Source organism: Callionymus lyra, chromosome 5 (genome assembly GCF_982586985.1).
Source record: "Callionymus lyra chromosome 5, fCalLyr1.hap1.1, whole genome shotgun sequence".
NCBI classification, from domain to species: domain Eukaryota; kingdom Metazoa; phylum Chordata; class Actinopteri; order Syngnathiformes; family Callionymidae; genus Callionymus; species Callionymus lyra.
In genome coordinates, this window is record NC_141822.1 from 31,296,238 (window position 1) to 31,320,073 (window position 23,836).

The 23,836-nt window shown below is 39.4% G+C and overlaps 1 protein-coding gene across 1 annotated transcript in view; it reads right to left on the reverse strand.

Moving 5' to 3' along the window:
* The window catches only part of unc5da (unc-5 netrin receptor Da), a 226,380-nt gene that overhangs the window by 103,126 nt on the left and 99,418 nt on the right, over positions 1-23,836 (reverse strand). The window contains exon 2 of the mRNA XM_087791958.1: positions 12,966-13,001. Coding sequence (XP_087648084.1) covers positions 12,966-13,001 — 36 coding nt within the window. The remainder of the gene's footprint in view (positions 1-12,965; positions 13,002-23,836) is intronic.

Consider the following 23,836-nt stretch of genomic DNA (forward strand, 5'->3'; position numbering starts at 1 on the left):
AATACTCGCAAAAACACGTTTTAGCAGCTTTCAAAAGTATTTGTGTGACCACCTGCACACGTCATCAGACATGCACAGCTGTATCCATCTCATTAGCATGTCCACGCATCATGTATTTCAACATCTGTCCTCTGAATCCAAACTGCTCTACATAACCTGACCTTGGTTGATCTTTCCACGTCTTTGTACGCCCACATCTGTCTGTAATTAAACATCTACGCGCGCCACACCTAATGACATATAGCAACGTATGGATATACACCTGATATAGTCTCTGAAGTTCAACGTCTGCCCTTCACACATCTGCCCGTAATTGATTATTACCTGAAAAAGTCTTGATCGTGTCAGACATTAATTTTTATTCATTGTATTGTCTCTTTTTAAAAATGTATTCTACTTTATTTATCATTATTATATTATTGTTTTTATTCCGCACCATAATAAATCGGGCTTGTGTTCAGAGCATTGGAAATACACATTTGCTGACTTTTGATTAAAAGCCATAATTACTTACGTCCCCGAAACACTGCTGACGTTACCAAAGAAAGCATCCGCCATTAAACCACTCACTGGTAAAGTATGCCAGCGGTACCTTTTAATATCGCAGTGCATGCTGGGATGCCTCTCAGCCAGACGCCAAACATATCTAATTATCACTGCTTGAAATTATTATTTTACTGCATATTCCAGTGAGATATGACGGAAGTTTAGTTGTGATATTATTTTTTTTAAAACACAACCAGACAATTATTTATCACTTAAAAGTTTTATCACACATGCATGCTGGGTTTTCAGTCTACATAGTGACACATTAGTCTATGAATCCATACATTCTCATTTCATTTTAGTTTTTTTCTTCAAACAAAAGAGGTAAAACTTAAAAAAAATATATAGGTAAATACATTTTTTTTTTTCAGAGTAGCTACACATCAATCTACAGGTCTACAGGTCAGTCAACAGAACTACAAACAAGTGTACTTGGCTACACATCGGGTCAAAGCATACACAGGGAACACAGAACTGTGGCAGCATCGTACGTCTCTCCGTATGTCACTCATCTTCAAACCCATCCTCAGTTCGGCTCTGAGAAAGCGGCAAATGCTTCTCGGTTGATCACAGCGATCAAGACGATGCCATACATGAAGACGACACTCGTCTTCTTAACATCCTCTTAACAAGCTTGTTAAGAGGTTTTTAAAAAGACTCGCTGTTTGGTGATCAAATGTAAAAGAGCAAATCTTTGAAGTAGTTCACTGAGGTCTCAGAGCAGTGGTCTCACTGATGGTCCAACCCGATGTAAAAAAGTTGATAAATGATCAACACTGGAAGACGTTTCCAGCAGCCTCGGCTGCGTCTAATGAGAATAAAATGCTTATTTAACTGTCCGCTGACAGAAAAAAAAACATGACTTACACTTGCTGTCTCTCTTGCCTTCGTGCTAATGAAGACATCTTCCAGTTATAGGGCTGCAGGGCCACCTAGAGGTCAGTGAGGTTCCTGATAGGACTGTCAAAGAGGAAAACAAGGACACGCCTATGTTTCACAGTCGGGGGTAAGGTAAAACTTTATTGATCCCTCAGGAGGTCTCCTTGGGGAAATTGTTTAAAAGAGGTAAAACTTCAAATAATCTATAAGTTTAACTGAAAATATCTTTTTTTTCAGAGTACAACATGTACCATGCTGCCACAATTCTTTTTTCCTTGTGTATGCTTTGACCTGATGTGTAGCCGAGTACACTTGTTTGTAGTTCTGTTGACTGACCTGTAGACCTGTAGATTGAAAAAAAACTCAAGAGCATTGACTGATGTTGGTCATTTATTGCTGCTGGTCAAAGCGTGGTGTTGTTTGTTGATGTCGGCAACAGAGCAAAAAGAAGGTTGGAAGCTAATCCAGGCCCTCAGGTGTCCCCCGGGTGACCATAAATCAGCATTAGCACTCTTTTCACTTAAGACTCTCAGGGTGTTTTAGTACTTTTGATCTTAATTCCCCTCATTTCTAAAGGTGGCAACGGTTGGACACCAGAACATGCTCTCCACAATGTGATTCCTGTCACTTTATCTCTCATATGTAGACCCCTTTTTTACCATTGTCTTTTAGTTAGTGTCTTAGTGTTTTCTGTTCCTCCGAACTCTACCTAACACTCACCAGTCAATATAATGGGAATAATAACATTTTAATAATATTCTACTTTGGTTCGTCACACGTTTCATCGAAACAATGTAAGAATAGAATAGATAGAAGAATAGGTAGTTGACAACTATAAGTACCTCGGTGTGTGGCTGGACAGTAGACTGGACTGGTCCTGCAACACAGACCATGTATATAAGAAAGTTCAGAGTAGACTGTACTTTCTGAGGAGGCTCTGATCATTTAACATCTGCTGGAAACTCCTCTGTATGTTCTACCAGTCTGTGGTGGCCAGTGTCCTGTCCTATGCTGTGGTGTGTTGGGGTGGAAATGTGTCCAAGAGGAGTGTCAACTCTGTGGTTGACAGTTGCTGAGAGGAGATCACTGCACAAACTATTGTCCATCATGGATGATGACAGTCATCCTCTGAACACTGTCATCAGTGAACAGAGAAGCAGAACGAGTGCACGAATGCTCCTCCTCAGATGCAACACTAATAGACTCAGGGACTCTTTCATTCCTTGGGCTATTAGATTGTACAATTCTGAGTTTGGGGGCAGGAGTGGAGTGAAAGTATAAAGTATCTTGACATTCTATTCTATGTTAATCTTTGTATCCTTTGTCTTTGTTATTTTTCTTTGATCTATGTGCTTTATCTTTAGACTTAGATTGTGTCATCTTGTTCTTATTTTTATTTTTATGAATAATCGTCTGTATTGCTGTGTCTAATTGGAAACACAATCCTGATCCTGAGGGATCAATTAAGTTCTACCTAAGAAAAAGTTGGAAAAAGAGTTCACTAACAGATCGAATCGTCATTATGCTCTGACACAGCCTTCAGTACATGTTTATGAAAAACTATATGAAATGTCTTCAAAACTCGCTTAAGAAGAATCATGAATGTGCATCTGTAAATATTGCCACCTACCGTTAAAGCCTTAACGTAAAACTAATCTTTTCTTATTGTGATCCAGAAAATCCTTATTCAGATCCTGAACACTTTATTATCCCATGTCATCATCTCCAATCCAGCAGACTTTGTGGGCTCACCAAATAAGTTGACTCCGTCAGCATAAATCCCTTTCGAACAATCACCATGAGGGGAAAAAGTTATTTCTGCTGCTCAGATTACTGCAAACTTCATTAACGATGCTATTTATCACTTTCTTTTCTTCAGATCAAACTTTCAGAAGGGCGACGGCTAATCCCGACAGTAGCTTTTGATCCGTTTGCGTCCGATGATGGAAAATTGAACAAAATCCTGCAGCTTATTTTGCAGAAGGAGCTCTTAAACCGTGATACACAAATGCCTTTTGATGCAAAATGCATCAAAAATAACATTCATGCTTCATGCAAGACTTCGAAGAATCACAGATTTAATGAGACGTCGTTCGTGCAACATTTAGCAAGTCTAGTGTCCTCAGAGCGCCCGGAAAGTTAATGTTTCAGTGGATTATTTGAAAAGAAGGACATCAGAGAATTGGTAACTCACTCAGGGACAAATGAGTCGAAGATCTGTTGAAGCGGTGACTACGATTCACTTTTTTGGGTCATTAGATCCATTTTATATGTCATGGAAGTCAGTGAACCAGAAATTCTTGCTTTTCCTTTAGGTTTTTCCCATCATCCATCTCAACACCAAGTCCTCCACTGTTGAGGCTCTTCTTCGGTGTATCCAATACTGTCTTCCATCTTCAAACCACAGACCAGGGAAGTATCTGAGGTATCAAAACAAATTGCCCACAAATTCACAGGAAAATGGTGGATTAAGAAACTCTAGACAGTCCAGTTGCTGCGCTTGTGAAACCTATGGATAATCATGACCTGGATGAATGAGGGACAAGACAGATTGAGAAAGATTCAGTCATTAGATACTAAATCTTGGAAACTGATACAAAGTTGACTTTGAGTCGAGACTTTGAAGGTCAACCGCTCCCCTCGAGCGCAAGGCTTCGGTCAATCTGAACCTGAACCTCCACCACAACAACAGTTTCTTTCCCTCGGCAATAAGACTCTTGAACACAGACTTAAAGTAAACTTTTAATTATTGTGTAAATACTTTACCTGTATTTTCATTTATATATAAGATTTCTATTTTATTTCATGTTTAATGTTGCAATGTTAATGCCCATAAAACGAATTCTGAAAGGAAGAACTTTTAAATCCCGAATGGGGCAACAAAAAATGGACTTGTCAGGGTTGCAGAACGAAAAAACAGTTTAAACCTTTGACACAAACAGACATCCTTTATGTAGGATGATGCTTGAAAGTAAGCATAGTATAAATCACCAGTTTCAACAAATATACTATCATCAACAATAACACGATAATAATGAGGCTATAACATTCAGTTTGTTATTCATTTTCTTTAGAGGTTTTAGAATTTATTTTGAAATTGCGTTTTGCTTTGTCAGTGTGAGAATGATCTGCATCGGTTTCACTATCATTCTGCAAAATGTATGAATAAAATCAAGCTCATTTTATTGCATTTTATTCAGGGTCAAAAGGTCAAACCAAAAAGCGAAAACTTCCTGTTTTGTGGTATTTCTGCTGACGTAGAAAGTAATGAAATTAGCTTCACTTCTGACGAGTTTTGTACGGTTGTGTATTTGTGGCCCGATGTGACACTTGCAGAGTGAAACAGTTTTGGCGTGTCTCATTGAGACCCTCCACACTGACAGCTCCTCTCTGCTGCCTCGCTTCTAAACTTTCACTGCTTCTCCATCTCACTCCCCTCTCGGTAAATCACCCCAGCTTCTTTCCACTCGCCCGTCTACTCCTATCCATCTTTCTCAATCATCTCTCTCTATATTTCTGGATCGCAATCCCAGCTCCAGTAGTATCCCCTCGCCTCGTATCCATCTCGCTCCCCCGACCCCCCCGCTGGTCTGTTCTTCCTGTCTGACTGCTGCTCGCTGCCACAGAGTCAGTTTTCGTCTCTGTGTCTGTCGATTTTCTGACAGGAAGAGAAGATGTTTGGAGGGTCAGAAGGTGCAAAATCTGGGAAATACTATAATTTACTAGTTTTAATGAAGTTAAAAAATACATCCAAGCTCTTTGTTCTTCGATCCCTTGTAAACGTTCAATTATCTGGACTCCATCAGTATGTCTGTATAAATGATTTTACACAAGTGAGTTTGTAGAACAATGCAGGCCCTTAGTCACTCTATAAGTCTAATTTAAAATCAATAAAACATCAAGGCCATTCATGAAATGGTTCCGGCTGCTGAAATAGGAAAACAACTCAACATTATTCTTATATCTTTAGTGTTGGAGTCTGAGACTCGGTCCTGCTAGGGACAAACATCTTAAACACTTCAGAGGTGCTTTCACACCAGATGCAATTTGGCGACTTGTATTTCCTACCATCTCTCAAGATGATCTAAATAATCGAATGTGAAATATGAAAACAAACAAAGATTCAGACTTGTGTGGTCCATCAAATCCCTCAGTGGATCTTAGTTTCGTTCTTCTTCTCGCTCTGGATACATTCCTATGAAACCTAAGCTCTGATTGGTCTTCATCTAGGGCTTAATGCAGAAGTTCATATTTTTTAACTTGAGTGCTACTACTCCCATATTGTAGTACACCAGCTTGTATTTGTTTTAATATACTGTACATGAATTATGTCAACTTTATCTCCATCAGCAAAACTATCTCTGTGTCCATTTTTATCAAATTCTCTAAATACTATAAAGGCACAATTGATTTGCATTTAATACATTATTTGTCTTTTTTTGCAAGTTTCCATATTTTTCGGTAATGTATGTTCCACATACACTAAATCTATTACTATAAGCTGTTTTTGCAACAAAATTATTGCAAACAATAAAATAAATTTCAATTTCAATTAAAATGCAACTGGATTCTTTCTTCTTTTTTTCCAACATAAAACACCCCCAGGGGGTCTTGGTAACAATGTGAATTATACAAATTATTTATACTTCTGTGTTGCCAGTACCCGTATTTGAACCACTGTGTTGTTGCATCGTACATTTGTCTGTTCTAGTTATACGTTTTGTTTGTATCCATGGTAAACTTTCCGGCAATCATGGTGTGGTATCCTGCTGCACTAACCTTTCACACCATACATTTTGTATTGTTTCCTTTAACGTTTAATTGGGCCACCACAACAAATCCCTAGCATTGAATTTATTATATTCATGAGGCGCCGCTGTGTAGGTTTTTGACTCGCTCCTGCTTGTTTATAGAGACACGTATGGATGGAAGATACTTTCTATACTTGTTACAGCTTCGGCAGTTACAGCCTGTTTCTAAAAAACAGCCTCCACTTCAGAGAGGCAGGCGAGATGTCAGGAGAGCATCGGCAGTCTTTTGAATATGAAGTACAGCAGAAGGTAAATCCCCCCGAATATAAATAGTGTTTTCAGATGTTTTCTGCGACGATTGATTCTCGCAGCAACTTCAAAGCCGAAGCAGTTTTGTTCCAGTTTCCACTCCAAGACAAATCACAGGGAACTTTAGCGCAGCTGCTGCGGTGAGCGTGGATTTGCATCGCGGTGCGGAGGAAACAACGGAGGTGATCTCCAGAGATGAGCCGTCAGGATGAAGAAGACAAACAGGAAATCAATTAAAAAGCCAAATCATGATTGTATCAGTTCCTAACAAGATTATGGTGGAAGCTGCTCTCTGTAATGTCCAAAACTGCTGCCTTACACATCCTCAAGAGCTTGGCATCCTCAAATATTAACTCTCCTTCTGAAGTTGATGTTGGCCACATGGCACACTTGAACCAGCTCCAGAGCCTTCGCTGTGACTGGATCTGCGTCTCTGCTGCAGCTCAAAGAGAGGGCGACATAACTCATCTCGACTCCAAACACAACTTGGGCTCTGAAGATGATTTAATTGTTCACGCAAGAAACCCATTAGGGCGGAAGAACATCCACTCAATTCTTTATCATCCATACAAATCTGTTCCTAACACTAAAGAAGTTTCACAGATGCTGAGGAAATACAAAAACAAATTAAAATAATGATGTTTAATTTTGAACGTATGATGTCATACAAAGATCAAATAATGAAATAAAAACTTGAAGGGGAGGCAATAAACATTTGTTATTGGGTAAACTACAAATTAATTTAGTAAGCTATGATGTCAGCTGCGTTTACACTACAAAAACAGATCAGTGTTGATTAAACATATAATGTCAGAGTAAAAACAGACTTTGAACAAGGATGAGGAATCAGTTTTATGACGGCTCCCCACTACACAAGCAGTTCATTAAAAGTGAGACGACTCTATCTCTGGTTCAAGAGTGAGGGAAGGACAGAGAGATCTTCAGTCATGAGGCTTTGGTTAAACAAATAATCACTAGCTTTCTACTCCCACCAGTGGTCAGCAGCTTTGTAGTGACTACAGAAAAAGATAAAGGAGACAAGAGCTTCTCTGTCTGTGAGTTATCAAGAGAATACATGCAGCTACAAAAGAGAATAGTCGTAGTAGCTCGGTAGCCAGTTTTTAACATGAACATTTTGAACGTCTGTAAATCCTGAAAAGGTTCGTCATCTGGGAGCAGAGAACCGGAGCTTCATGCTCATACAAACATCAACATGGTTTCCTCCCAGCAAAAGATAATATAGTGGCAGTGATGAGTTCACTGAGAGGTACTGAGACAAAGAGAATAAGTGAGTGATTGAAATTGATATTATTTCAGCTATGAATCCTTTTTTTTTTTTTTAAGTTGTGTGACATGTTTGAGTCAAAACCATCATAAATTAATATAATTTTTAGGTTAGGATTGCTTCAAATCCAGGAGTGAAAGGTTGATATTGTAAATACCTCAAATATTTGTCAAATTTGATATTGTGTTAATTAAGTTGAAAAATATGGTACATTTTTCTCTTTTAAAATGTGGTGAAAAATTCAAAGTGATGTTAAATGAAAACAATTTTTTTTGAAAAAAAAAACGAATCTGACTTGTATACAATTTCCTTAGTTAAAGGGTTGATCTGAAGTAAGTGATTGGCTGTTGTGAGCCTCAAGAAAGAACCGACCTGAGGATAAAACTGCTGATCAGGAGGATTATCCTGCAGTGGCCAGTGATGTCAGTGAGACTCTTCCTTCCTCTCAGCTTTAATTACACCCTCGTTCACAGCGGCGGCTTCGTCTGGAGTCACACAGATCAATAGTAACCTACATTAAAGAGCGTTAACTGGTGTGTGGAAAGAGTTCTCCTGGTGTTTTCTGGTTTTCCAGGTAAAATGGGAGACACCGAGATGAGCGTAAATCATTTGTTCTGACAGAAGTGAAACCTGCTTAGCAATCAAGGCTATCGAGGAGCAGGCGAGCAGAAAAACACACGAGTGACTTTAAAAAGTGCTGACATCCCCGCCATCGCCAGTGAATGAAGCGACGCTCCTTCTGTCACAGCACATTACCCCCGACTGCTTCGGCGGGTGATTCACTCAGAAAGTGTTATTCAGAAACACACGGCGGCGGGAAGATGTCATACAGTGTTCGCCGAGCGGGCGCTCAATAATCACACACACACACACACCCGGCGTAGTTCATGAATACACAAGTGCGAGCCGTCGCACACCAGCAGACGTCGGCTTTTTTCACGGGCCATTTCATTTCACTTGATCTAGTGACACGGTGATGATCTCCATTTTGTCATTTTAAATTGTAATTGCCCCGATGGACGGAACGCAGAAGGAGACGGACAGAGTGACGGAAAAGTCAATGGAGAGGAAGAAAAGTGGACAAATGAAGGAGAATTCTTGTGCCGCGGCGCTGCCCTCTGTTCTCGTTCCGAGGGGTCGAGTCTAATTTCCACATACCGTCCTGTCTCTGCTCTCTGGTGTAATTCTTCTCCAGCTATCCGGGATGTAATTACTCGCCTGCAGAACAAGAGACGCGCCAACCTGCTCGCTTCCTCATCATCGGCCCGCTGGACAGATGCTCTTCACTCAGGCTGTTATTGTGGAGAAGCGGCGAGTGACATTGACACGATTCAAGGTAAGAAGGATGCTGTCAAACCTTGGAGCGATGGCCTCACACCCATGAGCAGTGACGGCGCCCCCTACGACGACACCCAGTCCATTACGCCTCTTAGCAATTACGTCTCAGCCAGGAGTGTTACAACTTTACAGTGAAGTGAGTAGAGTAATATTCCTTCTAGGTGTATTATAGGTTCAAATAAAGATTTATCATAGAGAAAAGAAAGTCACATCATATGGTACATCTCTTCCAAGTGAATGGTTCATCAGGTACACCCATCCATCATCCACTGTTTACTAAGATCCAAACGTCCCTCTCCGCAGACTCCGTAATAAATCACTTTCAATTCACTTTCGTGAAACAGTGGATGAAAAGGGCTTCGTTTTTGATTCATAAAGCCTTCAGTATGGTCTGACAAAAGGGCTAGATTGGCAATCAGGAGAATCGGGTGTTGCACGGTGGGGCTTCCCAGATCCGGGTCAATCCGATCAGAAGTGTTCGTTTAAGTTTCAGCTTTAATTGAATAAAATGGCTGATCCTTGAAATGTTTTAGTTCCCCAACTCAATGTGCGGAGCTTATGAGCAAGAGAATAGCGCTGTGGTTTGATATTAAACTGGTAGCGGGCTGGTCATATCAAAGCTGGACCAACAAACACAGCGCTTCTGTGGCAATATGGTGATGATAAAGGTGAACATTTTCATATATTTAAGGCATTTAATACCAAATTAGCAAAATGGCTGGGAATAAATAAGCATTTTGTATGTGTCACTTCTAATAGAATACAGTCCAGAACGGATGCATACTAGTTAGGGTAGGCGATAATGTCGTGCATTTTTAGTAGTAACGCTAATCTATATGTACATCTATGCTCTGAGCCTATTTTAAAAAATGTTTTGGATTAAATAAATTACACTTTTCCTAAAAAAGGACAGCCAGACATTGACACGGCCCTTGGGACACATTTTTGGCTAATGCAGCAGGTTTAGCATGAATCGTGTGATTAACTTTGATTATGGTGATGGACTTTTTTATGGAGTTGTAGAGACAGAAGTCTCTTTATCTTTGCGGTTCAGAGCTCCTGTGAGAGCTGTAGTGTTCATGTGAGTTGTCTCGGGTCACTGGCTGAACTGGAATTAAAACTTCTTACTTCTATTAATACTCGTTCACTTAAGAATCCAAATAATTTGTTATAGCAAGAACATCCAATATTGCCATGTAGAAATCTGACTTTTGGGCGCTTTGGTGCAGCGTAACCCTCAGCAGGTCCAGAGCTTCACTGGTTTCATAAGTGCAGGTTGGCAGTGTGAGGCATCAGAGGCTCGTACAGCATGATTACCAAACTAGCGTAGCATGAAAACTGTGGTCAAATTAAATAAGATTTATCAGACGACTCCCCATAAACCGAAACTTTAATTTGCTCAGTCATGTGATATTTTGGGCTCGTGCTGCTTCCAAATCATTGGCGACCCTGTTTTCGGAGACATTGTATCACAGAGGTTGTGAGCGCGAAGATCTGTTGACGATCATGAAACCAAACATGACAAAACATATTACCAGTGAAATGACTGCCGCCTGCGGTGACGCTCAAACAAGCCTCCCACTGATAAACCCATATTCTGATCTTTTACGATAATAATCTCTGCTCCTGCTGAACAAACTGCTTCTAATGATTCCATTTTATTTTTCCAGTCTACTTCAAAACAACAATTATTTACATACTGTTAGCAGAATTACACCCAGTGTTCTGAACACATGACTTAGAGGGCAACTAATGTGTTTATTTAAGTGTCTCTTAAATAGATCTTAGACCTCTATTGTTCTCATCAGTATGTATCTGTTTCTACAAAAAAAGCAACTATATATTTACATTAGAGAATGTACTTAAGCCCCGCCCGCAGAAAAATACTTAGTTTTTCCCAAGGTAAAATCCCATTTACCATAACCGCACCCACTTCTGTGATTGGTCAAGTATCGAGGTTTGTCACCCAACGTCATCAATCCCTGAAGTCTCCACCTCCAAGGGACTTGTGTATGCAGATAAAAGCAGCGAATCCTTCGCTGCTGAAGGAGGAGCGAAGCCCATTATCACGTAATATTGGGATCCGTTCTGGTAACCTCTTGTCCTGCAAGACTTCACGCTGGGAAGAACTTTATAAAGTAATAACTTTAATACAGTTCTCATCATGAGGGACTTAGTGCATTTTGAAGAAGAAGACTTCTACATTTTAACGTGAGTAAATCAGTAGAGTTGAAGTTTCAGATTAGTTTTCTGTTAAATATTCTGCATCACAAAATAACAAAAATCCCATCAGCCAACCTGCTCCCAAGTACTCTACAAGAGATGAAATACTGAGGATCAGAAACAAAGAACCTCTGCTAGATCTTCCTCGTTCTTTAAACTAAATTCAACAGTTGTTTGCTCATAAATCTCTTGAGAAAAACTCAAATAATGGACTCAAATTTAAATGTCGAGTAAGAAAAATGTCATTATATATCCGCATATATATAGACTCGCTCAGAGTAGAAAGTCTTTGCTCTGACCTTTCTTTACGTTTCCTCAGCTGATTTGCTGCCGAGTCACACTGAGACACAGTACAGTAGCGGGTTATGCTCCAGAAATTCTGACCCAGCTACACAGGTAGATAATTGTAAGCAGTTTTGTAGACTGATGCGTTTATTCGACCTTTCAAAGACATATAAAAATACTTTTTCCTATGTTGTGTTAACAACACTGGCAACAAAATGTTCGGATTCTGAATTGCAACATTGTAGATCGTTCTCACTTAACTTAAAGTCATTTTAATAATATTTCTTAGACAAAACATGTATTATGTGTTCATGACTACATTTATTTATATACCATTGACCACCTTCTTATGAATGCATTATAAAACTCTATATACATTAGACCGTCCATGAAAAGTTCAGTTTTTCCATTAAAGTGGTTGTTGCGACTCAGAAGGAGAAACAAATAAATACTTTCTAGTCTCTTGTGTAAATATCCTTTCAAATCCAGCCCGCTAAACCTCTGAGATCATGTAATCCCAATCTGTTCGCAGTGCGCCGTGATGTCGGAGGTTTGTGCTGCAAACAGAGCGACAGAAACCACGTCCTGAATTTGCAACTTCTCAGGGGCACATATTTAGAGAAAAAGGAGGAATCTGGGTTTCCGGGATTACAGGCAGTCTGCCGTCTCCTCACACCCGGAATCACAATAAACACAATCAAATTTGCACATCTTAGGAGCAGGAAGAGAGGAAAAGTTTTTCTGCGAAGCAGCAGTGAAACTATATGAAGAGAGGTATTAAAAGAAGGATGGATGATGCCTTTTTTGTTTGGATTTGCTTTACAGCACCGAATTCTAATGTGTTTTTCTCCGCTATGAACTTTTAAACAGATTTAGCAAATCTTCTCCGTTTATTTTTCCATCTGCGTCTCTGGAGGGCAAATCTTGTTTGCCGTGAATAAAAATGGAGGAGCTCCGGCGGAATTGCCTTCAGAAGTAGAAAGACAGTTGTGTCTTAAGTGTTTCCCCTGATGATCAATTATGTTAGATTGCGATCAATGTGAGAGCAAGAAAAAATATTGATGAGTCTTTTGAGAGAAGTGTCTGGGTAAGTACTGAGCGTGAGTGTGCACAAGGTTATTATGTATCAATCTGGAATAAGAAATGGGACGCGTGGCAAATGCTTAAATACGACTAAAGGTGATATTGATATTTATAGTGGTATCGGCTTCTGAATAATGCTGTCAATACGGTGTCGGCTAATAAGCTTGTTAGTGTTCGGCAGCATTCAGGGTTTACCAATCAGGCCGGGAGTGTATTAACATCACTGATTTACAGCTTCCACATTAGGATTCACGGCGGCGACTTACCCGGTGATGCATTAGAGGAGCGCGGACGATCATTCACTGGAGAGAGAGAAAGAAGAAAACAAAAGGATTTTAGATGAATATTAATGCAAATGTGGGCACAAGATGAACTCTTCATATGGAGGGAAGGACGGTTCGAGGAGCAGAGCTGATCGTTAGCATCGCTAATGAAGACACATTACGCTTTTTTAATATAGCTTTACCCTCACTCCGCTCCTCAGAGTCGTAGGCCATGGTTCTTAGAAGAACAAGGACTTCCTAAAAACGCAAGTAGACCCTTTGATTATCATAATAATGACTCGTTGTCTCATTCTAGAGCAGAAGAAACCCCAGTGCTTGTAATATATAGCCTTACTACAAATATAAATGACTTACTTACTAACTTACTGTCACATGTAACTAAATGGCTCTATTTATGCTTAGCAATGCTGCTTTTACCCTTTAATTATTCATTTTTATTTGTGTCTTTATTATTATTTGTGATTTTGTGTGTGATATGAGATTAGAAAGTATCTCTGATGTCCTGGTGGACAGGTTGTTAGTAGTTTCCCATTAATTTTTAAATATTTGGTTTATTCTTTATGATATATAATTAAAATGTGTTTTAATTTATATCTGAACAAGGAGCATAATAAACACTTGTTTTTATTCATCATTAGCTGTCAAAGTGTGAAATGAAAATGAAATTAATATTCATTATTCATTCATTCTTTAACCTCTAGTTTCGACTCTTTCTTTCATTGGTATAGGCAGATAAATGTACTGACACAAACAGTCCCACCAAGAATATTTTCCACCAGCCCCCACTGGTTGCCAGCCCATCATAGTTCACATAGAGGTAAACAACAATTCATACGCACACTCAAAGCTAAAGACAATTGAGAATACTGAATCCACCTCTGTATGTTTTTGGACTGTGGGAAGAAAACTGGATTAAACCCATATTAAACCCATAAAATACAATTGTGACTGTTGTTTTCTACTACCACGAGCCTGATCCCATGACTAATGCCTACGTCTCAAACTATTGTTCTGTTGTCAGCTTTCAGACTCTGTGTACCGACATAATAGACTGTTTTAATAATACATTCTCTTCAAAATTATACAATGAGGGGAAATGTCTCTCCTAAGCCAAATTCCTTAAACCATAAAAACAGAACTCTTTCATTGAGATAATTTAATCACATTTGAACACAACACATAATACTAATAATAATGTCTTGAATTTATTTAATGAAAACTGGTTAAAAAATATATTGAAAAGACATTCAACAGAACAGGTTTCTGTATTTAGGAATATGAATCAAAAGCTGGAAGCTCTACGTCGTCACTTGACAGAATTCAATGTGGCCTGTAAACCTTTATTCAAAGTTTATGAGAAATCCGGAGTCCTCTGAGACTTCTTATAAAAGGACAAAAAAGTCTCTTGGCCATTGAGTGCGACTGCATTAGTCTGAAGCGAGAAGGTTTTATTGTATTGCTCAATGAATGCTCCTGCTCGAGGTTACACAACTTTATTTTCTACTCCAGCATTGTTATCTCTAATCAATCCTGCTTTACTCAACATCGATGAAAATTCTGTGCTTTTATCAGAAAACATCATTTTACATCTAGCGTCCCAGCTAGTCAACAAAGGCGACATCGTTTGAAGACATGTGGCCTTATTGATCCATCACTGCTGGAGAACTTTTATTTCTAACACAGAATGAAATTAAAAGCTCAAGCTTTCCTTTCCTTGTGTTGACTGCTAATGTTTGTGTAGGCTGTAGCTAATAATGCTACTGGACAAACTGACAGTATTTTAACCACATATAGATTAAATGGCTGAAAATTGTTGAGTTTTGTTCAGTTAGATTTAGTGGTATATATTGAACATTTGTTTGAATAGAAGGTAAAAATAATACTAATGAAGTCCAAAAAGAAGGTGTTCAAGTGTGAACTTAAACTAATGTTTCTTTTTCTTCTGATGGTTCGGAGTTAAAAAGAAAGACTGAGTTGATTTACAGCATGTTTTTTTTTTCTCACTTCCTCTCAGTGAACTCATCACCACAGCTTTCTCGTTTAGTTTTTCTCAACCTCTGAAAGTGTTCCACTGCCCGAGCGCGTCCCTCAGACTCATCCCCCTCCCGCACACGGGTCCCTGACCAGTGCCTGACCGTGGTCAGACTATCAAGACCCCCATCACACGAGGGAGACCAATGGGCAACCCTCGCGAGTGGCGGCGGCGACATCTGTAAAGAGCCGTAATGAGATCCTTGAGTGTGCCAATGAAGTCCCAGAGAAGCTGAGAGAGTGACGCCTGCAGCTGGTCATTATCTGCTCCGCTCGCCGCGGAATCATAAACAGCTCTCTGACAAATAAAAGCTCTCGGACCTCGCTGTGGTACACGGCGCTTGATGAAACTCTCATTTATTCATTGTAAGGACTCAAGGTTCCTCACTGCGCGAGAGAGCATTTGCTGTATTTACAAGGACTTTTATGATGCAATTCATAATTCTTCCGCTGATCCAACCTGTGACCCGACACGGACGCTCGCTCCCGGCCTTGAGCGCCGTATAAAAGCCACACAGCATGTCTTCATCATTACAAATGGCTGCCAGTGTCTGCGCCCGACCTGTGATCATCCGTCATCACCGGCGACTTTATCTATTTGTTGCCAAGGAGAGCGCCACCGTGGAGACACGGGCGACCCCAAAGGTGAGGATGGCAGCGAACGAGGGGAGCGAGAAAAAAAAAACAAGGGGCTGCGACGGAAGGGAAACACTATTAGAAGTAACGAATGTCAGTCTGTCATTGCCGCTGCATCATCCAGGTGCCTTTGCCAATTATCCTGACAGCCAAAAGGTCTGGTCTCCTTCCCGGCGGGGAGAGCGGCGGCGGCGGTGCCAAGCGGTGGCCTTGTTAGAGTATCCACTAGGGACAATGGCGTCAACTGGAGAACAGAGATAAAGGAAGCTTCACCTGCAAGAGCAGAAGTTAAGAGGGAGAGCTGGAGAGACTTGTCGCTGAGAAATAAACGACAGAATGATTATTGCACTCGAACATTGTCCTCCAGCGGCGCCGGTCGTCTTCCTCGTTAGCTCCTCTAGTGTTTTGTCGATAATTTATGAGTGCACTTTCACACACACCGCGGGCATCATTTTCCCACGCAAAGATTGAAGCCGAACGCAGGAACATGCAGTACAAAGACGTCTCTCGCCGGAGACCTGGGAGATCTTCACCTCTTCATGGCAGCACGTCGAGGTAACACCAGAGAACCTTATTTTCTAACTTCACTGATACTTTATTCTGTGGAGTTAGTATGTTTTCAACCCGCTTGCTTGTAGTCGGTAGGTGTTGACTATGGTTGTGTATGTAGAATAAATCAGTATTTTCTAAATCAACTTAAATGTCCTCTGTCACTCTTATAGATGTCAATGGTCTACTCTATACTCTCAAATCTTCTCTCACTTTAACTTCCCTCTCCCTTTTCTCCACCCTCCCAGCCGTTCACAGCAGGAAGCCGTCAACATTGAGTCTGGTTTTGCTCAAGGTTTCAGCCTTCTAAAGGGAAGTATTTCCTCGCCACTTTCACGCCGTTATCCACTAAATTGCCGTTTTTCTTTTCTCCTATATAGTCTCACCTAAACGGTCAAGTGTCTTAAGATAAGTTAATTGTAACGCGACACTTCAAATAATTGAGTTGAATTGAATGGAATTAAAGGAGCAATACATAAGGTTTAAGATATGGGCCCTCCCTCCCGCTGTGTCCAAGTAGTACAGCTGAAATGTCACGGAACAAGCAAGAGGCAACATCTGGTATTAAAAACTGAAGCAAATGCGGGTGGAGTTCAGAATCCACTTTTGGAGGTGGAGACTTCTGGGATTGATGATGTCCGGTGACAAACCTTGATGCTTGACCAATCACAGTAGAGTGGGTGTGGTTATGGTAAATGGGCCAAGTGTGTTTCTGTGGGCGGGGGCTTAACCACATTTTCTAATGTAAATATCTTTATTTTTTTATTTTTTTTGTAGAAACAGACACATACTGATGAGTAAAATAAAGGTCCAAGATCATTTTAAGAGACACTTAAATCAACATATAAGTTGCCCTCTAAGTCATTTGTTTTGAAAACTTGGTGTAATTCTGCTAACTGTGTGTAAATAATTGTTGTTTTAAAGATGTAGTGGGAAAAAAATGGAATCATTATAAACAGTTTGTTTAGCAGGAGCAGAGATTAGTATCATAAAAGATTTAATTTTAAGAAAAACTGGACGGAATTTAAGCACATTTTCTTACATAAATATTTCAAATAAATTGAGATATTTGTACAAACAGACACATACTAATGAGTACAAAAAAGGTCCAAGATGAATTTAAGACACACTTAAATCAACACATTAGTTACCTTTTAACTATCAGCAGTTACTGGATTGGGGTTATTTATTTTCTTACATTACCCTTTTGACACTCTTGGTTCACTTGACTGACAATTGAATGTGTATTAGCCAATATAGCCTCAACTAAATGGTTTTGTTGACCAATCATAATTGAATCTCGCCAAACTAAGCCTGTTGACCTAACCTAATGACAACTTGATGGATAAAATTCTTTACGGCCGAAGAACAGGTGAATGAATCAGAATAAAAACAGTAATGAATAGATGTTTGGACACGTGGACCACCAGAACACTTCGTGATGATCAAAGCTAATGTTACTGTGACTGGGACACCATTCTACTGATGATGGAGTTACTGTAATTTTGAATTTGCTGGAGACAGTAATTATTGTTTATTTTCTCATTTTAGATGTGAAAGATGAGATTCATCGAGAAGTATTCACAGACTAATAAAATCCCGGCAGCGTGGAAACCCACCCACAATGTTGAGACTGTTAGAAGAGATGATTAAAACATAATCTTTGCTCTGTAATTTCGTGAGGAGCTTCACAAACGCTGCACCCAACGCTAATTACGCACCAAATATTCATAAACGTCTGCTCGCCCAATGATTCAATTGGAGGTAAATTAATACACCTATGCATCAAAACACTGATGAATATTCGTCGCCCGGAGCTGGAGGAAATAAATAAGTGATTCAGGTTTCACAACACTGACAATTAATCTCCAGAGTGTCTTCACCTGGAAAAAAAACAGGCAGTGAATCGGACTGCTAATGAAGCCGGGACGAGGTGTCGAGCATATGGCTGCTCATGTTTAATCTTCACCAGGACACAGATATATGTCCGCGAACAATTTGAGGGGCATTCAGGAGATGCAAATGATGCTTTTAAATAAATATTGCATAACAATTAAACACCCCTGAAGCGATAAGAGAGGGAAAATGCTTTTGGAAAGGCTCTGCCAAATCATTTTTTTGCCAATTTGTTTTGATCCGTCCTCAAATGTTTTTCAGCACATTTACAAACTGCCAAATAATTGTTTGTATTCCAACAGTCACATAAACATCATCTTTTTTTTAAGCTTGTCCTCAGAATGACCTGAAGATTTATGTGGGGAAAATGGGTTTTTATTCTGCTGTGTCGGCTTTTTTGGTTTTTAGAACAAGAATGCAACTAAAGTTAATGGGCAAATACATGATCGTGAATTCAATACGGATATTGATACCAATTTGTCATGCTGCAAGGGGCAACATTTGCCTCACAAGAATACTCCTCTGGAGAAGTCTTGAGTGCCTGATAGTGACGGGCCAAACAGTTCATCGAGTCTCGTTCAGAAATATTAACAATCTTTTGACAAGTATTTTAGATCCGACCTGTAATCTTTAGTCATTTGTTGTTTGAGTGTGTTCTTGTTAAAATAAAGACGATTAAGAACAGCACAATGCTAAATGCTATTATTATATTAATTTATGAATAGTTTTTAGATTAATTGATGACTAAATGAGCGATTGAGGGACCAGATGCCGAAACAGATTGTGAGCGATGACGACGACAGAATGACTTGAAGACTCAAATGAGCCCGATGAGTTCTTCAGTGATGAAGAGTGAACTAAAGACTTGAAAACTTGAATGAGCAGGATGAACTATTGAGCGATGAAAGGTGATCTAGACGAGTTGAAGAGATCATGTCACCAGAGCATTCCAGCCTCTTTGAATTGAGACCAGGACTGAAAGAGCAGGAAACATCAAAAGAGTGATCATACGTGTGTTGGGCGCCTCAAGAAGTAACTGACCATTATATATATATATCCATTCTTTAGGAACAGTTTTTCAAAAACAAAGTGGACTGAAAGTGATAGTTCAAACTTCACAATTTTTTTATTCAGCCTCAGTATTCTGTTCTTTTTTAGAGTAATAGACATAAATGTATATCCATTTTAATGAAGCAACAGGTGCCCAGCGGACGAACATCCTAGAAGAATACGCCTAAAAACATCCATATGCCTCCATATCACTCGTATTTAATGTCCATCTTGTATTGAAGCCTCAATGAGAAGAATTGTTCCAGAAAGTTCCAGATCACTTACAGTCTACTGTCTACACCAGAAGTGCTTCCGATATTTACCTGAGTACTTCTGGTTTAAATCGCTTTTAATTCTTAAACTGTCTTCCACAAACAAGCATGAAAAATACTTTTAAAATTTTTCCGGAACAATTCTTCTCATCGAGTCTTCAATACAAGATGGACATTACTGACGACATCCGACCTGCACCTCCTTGACTTTGTTCGTAGATCCAAAGGTTCAATAAGATCCTCTAAAATGTGATGAAAAAGGTGTTGTAACATCCTGGTTCTACGAAAACCTGACTGCCTGAACGTGTGAAAGAGAAGAAACGGTAGAAACGTCAGCAATAAAGGAGCGAGCAGATGGCCGACACATGATCCCATTATACTTTATTTACTCCCCCTAAAGACTCCCACCGTGAACCACCAGAGTTAATATCGACTGTATTAGATTTACTGGTTTTATAATCTGCCAACACAGCGGGGAGTTTTACCAGTCCAGCCGCCAACTATAGGGTTCCATATATTTATATAAAATGGTTTTACAGTGCAGAGCAAGCTGGTGTATTGAACGTCTTGGAAGGCAGAGAGCATCTTTCACTGCCCTCTTTCAATTTAGTCTGCAGATAAAGTCGCAGCTTTGATCTTCAAACTGTCTGTTGGAGATGAAATTGGATCCCTCGGTTATTATTTCCACACAAGAGCCGCGAGTTTCATATATTTTCTACTTTGTAATCTTTTATCCATTTAATTTTGAAGCACCACAGTCTCAGGGCTCAATAATAACACGCTGCACAAACTCACTGGAGGGCAAGAAAATCCTTGATGTTGGTGTGAAATGTCAGATTTACATAAGCTACATAATGTAAACGTGCACAATAAATAAGCCTGTGTTTATCTTGTGAGGGTTGAGAATATAATGACTTCTGCCTTTGTTATGTAGCTTTAAATTACTGACGAACTACTACGAGAACTTCAGTACCTTTTCTGGGTGAGTGAATAAACCGGGCCAGGATGTTAATTCGTTGGAAAGGTACACAGCGATGTCGGGAAATTAGCATTTTAATAATATGGTGGTAAACGGATGATTCAGAAGTGCTCCTGATGTGACTCTGTTGTTTTGCCACTCAATGAAGGGCTTGATGAGTCTGGCTCGGGGCCCCCCACTGGGTCCATCTGTGTGTCCGTTCTACAGGGATGCGTATGGGCAAACATGATAGCCAGCAAAGCGAGAGGAGGAAATGAAAAAAGAAAAAAAAAGGAATGCACTTGAAAAACCCTTGGCCAAGTTGGAACACACAAGTTGAGCAACACAAACACTGCGACAGTCAGAGGATAGTAAATGTTTCTATGATCAGCATATATGAGCAAAATAGACATATCTAATGAACTAGAGCCACAGATTCATATCTTTATTTCCTACTGCAGGGGTGTAAAACACAGAAGGCCAGATTTGATGATGTGCAACTGCATCTGGTACATGATTATAACAAAACCAACATTTTCAGAATATTGACAAACAGCTTAGAGTGTGTGTTTATCGCAAAACTGTTTTTTGTTCTGTCAATATTACGTTGGGGCTAAATTTTGAGCACATAATGATGATCATTTGAGTTCAGATATTGACAAGACAGACAACCATTCACACACACACTCATACCTACGGACAATTTCCCCAAGTTCCCAATCAACCTCTGTATGTTTTTGGACTGGAGTGCCCGGAGTAAACCGACGCAACATGGGGAGAACATAATAACTCCACATAGAAATGTAGCAATTCTCCTCCCCGCCCAACCAGGAAGTAAACCTGCAACCTTCTTGCTGTTTGGCAATCGTCCGAAGATTCATATTCAATGGCAGTATTAAAACATTTAGTCGGAAATATTGAACCAAAATATAGCACTGAGACGTCCATTGATATTCTGTTTGTTTCTATTAATGACATAAGTATCTTCTCCATCCCTTATTTGAACCATGCTGAAAAAACAAAAGACAGAATATTCTCTTCAGGGGAGCCAGATCAAATAAAATAACTAAAAGTACTAACTAACCCTGTAAATGAACCTTGCGAGAGTGCCTACCAAGAAAAAAGTGATCACAGCCTTTTGTACTAAACAGTCGAAGCCTACTTCACCATGTTCTTGGATGACTTGTACAAGGCAACCACCCATGAAATAGACTGATAACAATATCTGCTGGCATGTGAGCCGAGACAACATGCCAAAGACAATTGCTGGGTTGTACAGAACACCTCTAAATGATGCAAGACCACTGACATCGTAGGAAAAAAATGGTCCCATTACGAAGAGATGTGTGAAGTCATTACGGGGTTGAAGACAAAATGGACAGCAGGACAACAGAGAGCTCACATAATCAAGGCCAAGATGATGACACATAAAGATCTCATATTATTTCCTTGACATTTGCCATTACCTGGAAATTACATTTGAAAAACCCATGACTTTCTAGGGTTGATTACACGCATGAATCTTGTCAACAGAATCATGACCCGAGCTATGGATCGTTCATGAATAATGTAGGGTTGCCTTGCTTTGAATGTGCTCCTTTGACTCTACATGTCCTTGTTTTATTTACATGAAGACGGAATCAATAATGAAAGAAATGCAACATTAAATCGTAATGGAGCATCAATATAGACTTGGTACAAGGAGGTTAAATTAAGGGTTAAATCAATACTCTTTACATAGTTTCTCTCTGCGGCACGGCAACTTAATGCAATACTCAAAGCTTTTCTGTAGCAGAGCATGAAGATCAGAGCTCCAATAAAACAAAGCTGGGAAAACAGCCCTTGATAGAGTGTTGCAGGTCTTCCTTCTTCATTCCTATTAAGAGAAGAAAAAAAATCTCTCTGCCCAAAGCAAAAGGCGAGGAATCAAGAGTACCAACAAAGAAAAAGTGCCAAATTTAGAAAGCCAGATTGTTTCTGCGGTCTTCGAGTGCTTCCATAATAGAATAAAAGCCTCGTCTTAAGAAGTATAAAACATCAGAAAAGACAGCAAACACTCTGGTTCCTGCGAGGAAATACTTAAAAAGGGCGTCGTACATCAAAGGCAGTACATCAAATGTTGAGTTTGCTATTAAAATATAAGGAAAAACAACACATTGAAATAAGACTTCAGTAAAATTGGACAATGTGGCTCAGAGCGACAGTAAAAACTACTAATGAAACTAATGCTGCTGTGATCCAAGGACACTAGGAAAGGTTTTCTGAGAAAGAATAAGTAATGGATTCTCTCGCTGTGAAGGTTACTCTCTTTTGATGGAAAGGATTTCTCTCCTTCATGGCTGCTGACCAAGAAGTCAAACAACTTTATGTGCTGAGACTTAATGGAACAGTCATGTGTCGTCTAACTCTGTGGGAATAAGTTACCAAGGATTTCAATGACAGTGACATCAAGAAACAATGCTGAGGGATTTTACACTCAGCAACAGGTTCTGATTTGGAACTAGCTAGTGTCTTGTGAAAACGTAAAAAGTGAATAAATGAGATCTTGTGTTGATCGGTAATTTAATATCTAGTATGTCATTGAGTCACACGTCCACTTCCATCTGGATCCACAAATTATTTGGAGCTCTATAGGTAGGAACGACATCTCTGGTCCTTTGGATCAATTCAATTCAATTCGACAACAATTTTAAATGCTAAAAAAGATAACCAATTATGCAGATTAAAGTAATTTAAGGCAACAATATGATTTAAAAATAAATGGGTGGAATAAATATCTTGAAGTACTTTTCAAGTTGTAAAGACACAATAGCATGAACTTGAACACGTTCAACTATATTGCTTAAAATTCCCCTTTTAATTTATATAGCTTTCCTACACAGAACAAATGTAGCATTCTTACAATCATGTGTGAATTTTGAATGACCGTGAAAATATTGTCATTTATAGATTATACTGTGTTTTAACCGGAGATATTGATAATATGTCAATCAAATGTGCCGACGTTTGAGAAAAAGTTTGCAGGGATCTTCATAGGGGACATGAGGAGTTGGAATTATAAAAAAATGTATGAAGATATAAAGAACATCTTCACACTCTTTAACTGAACTCTGTTACTTTTATTAATACATATTTTTGGCAGCTTAACGTTTACTCCTATAACTTGAAAAAAAAACCAATATAATTACTGAGGAAACCAACAACTTGCCTGACTGAATATGTGACCAAAATATCACATTAGTACCGCAGTGTCAGGTGTAAATGCTGGTCATAATCACCCAGATGTTTATTTTTTAGGATTAGAACTAGCTATGAACCCATTAAATCTGATATATTTCTCACTTTTTATTCTTTGAGGCAGAATCTTCAGTACATCCCATGAAGTCTCCCACGAGCAGCCAGGCAGAACCATTAACAACATACACCTTACAGCTCTCGCAAGTAGATCTGAAACAGGGTGT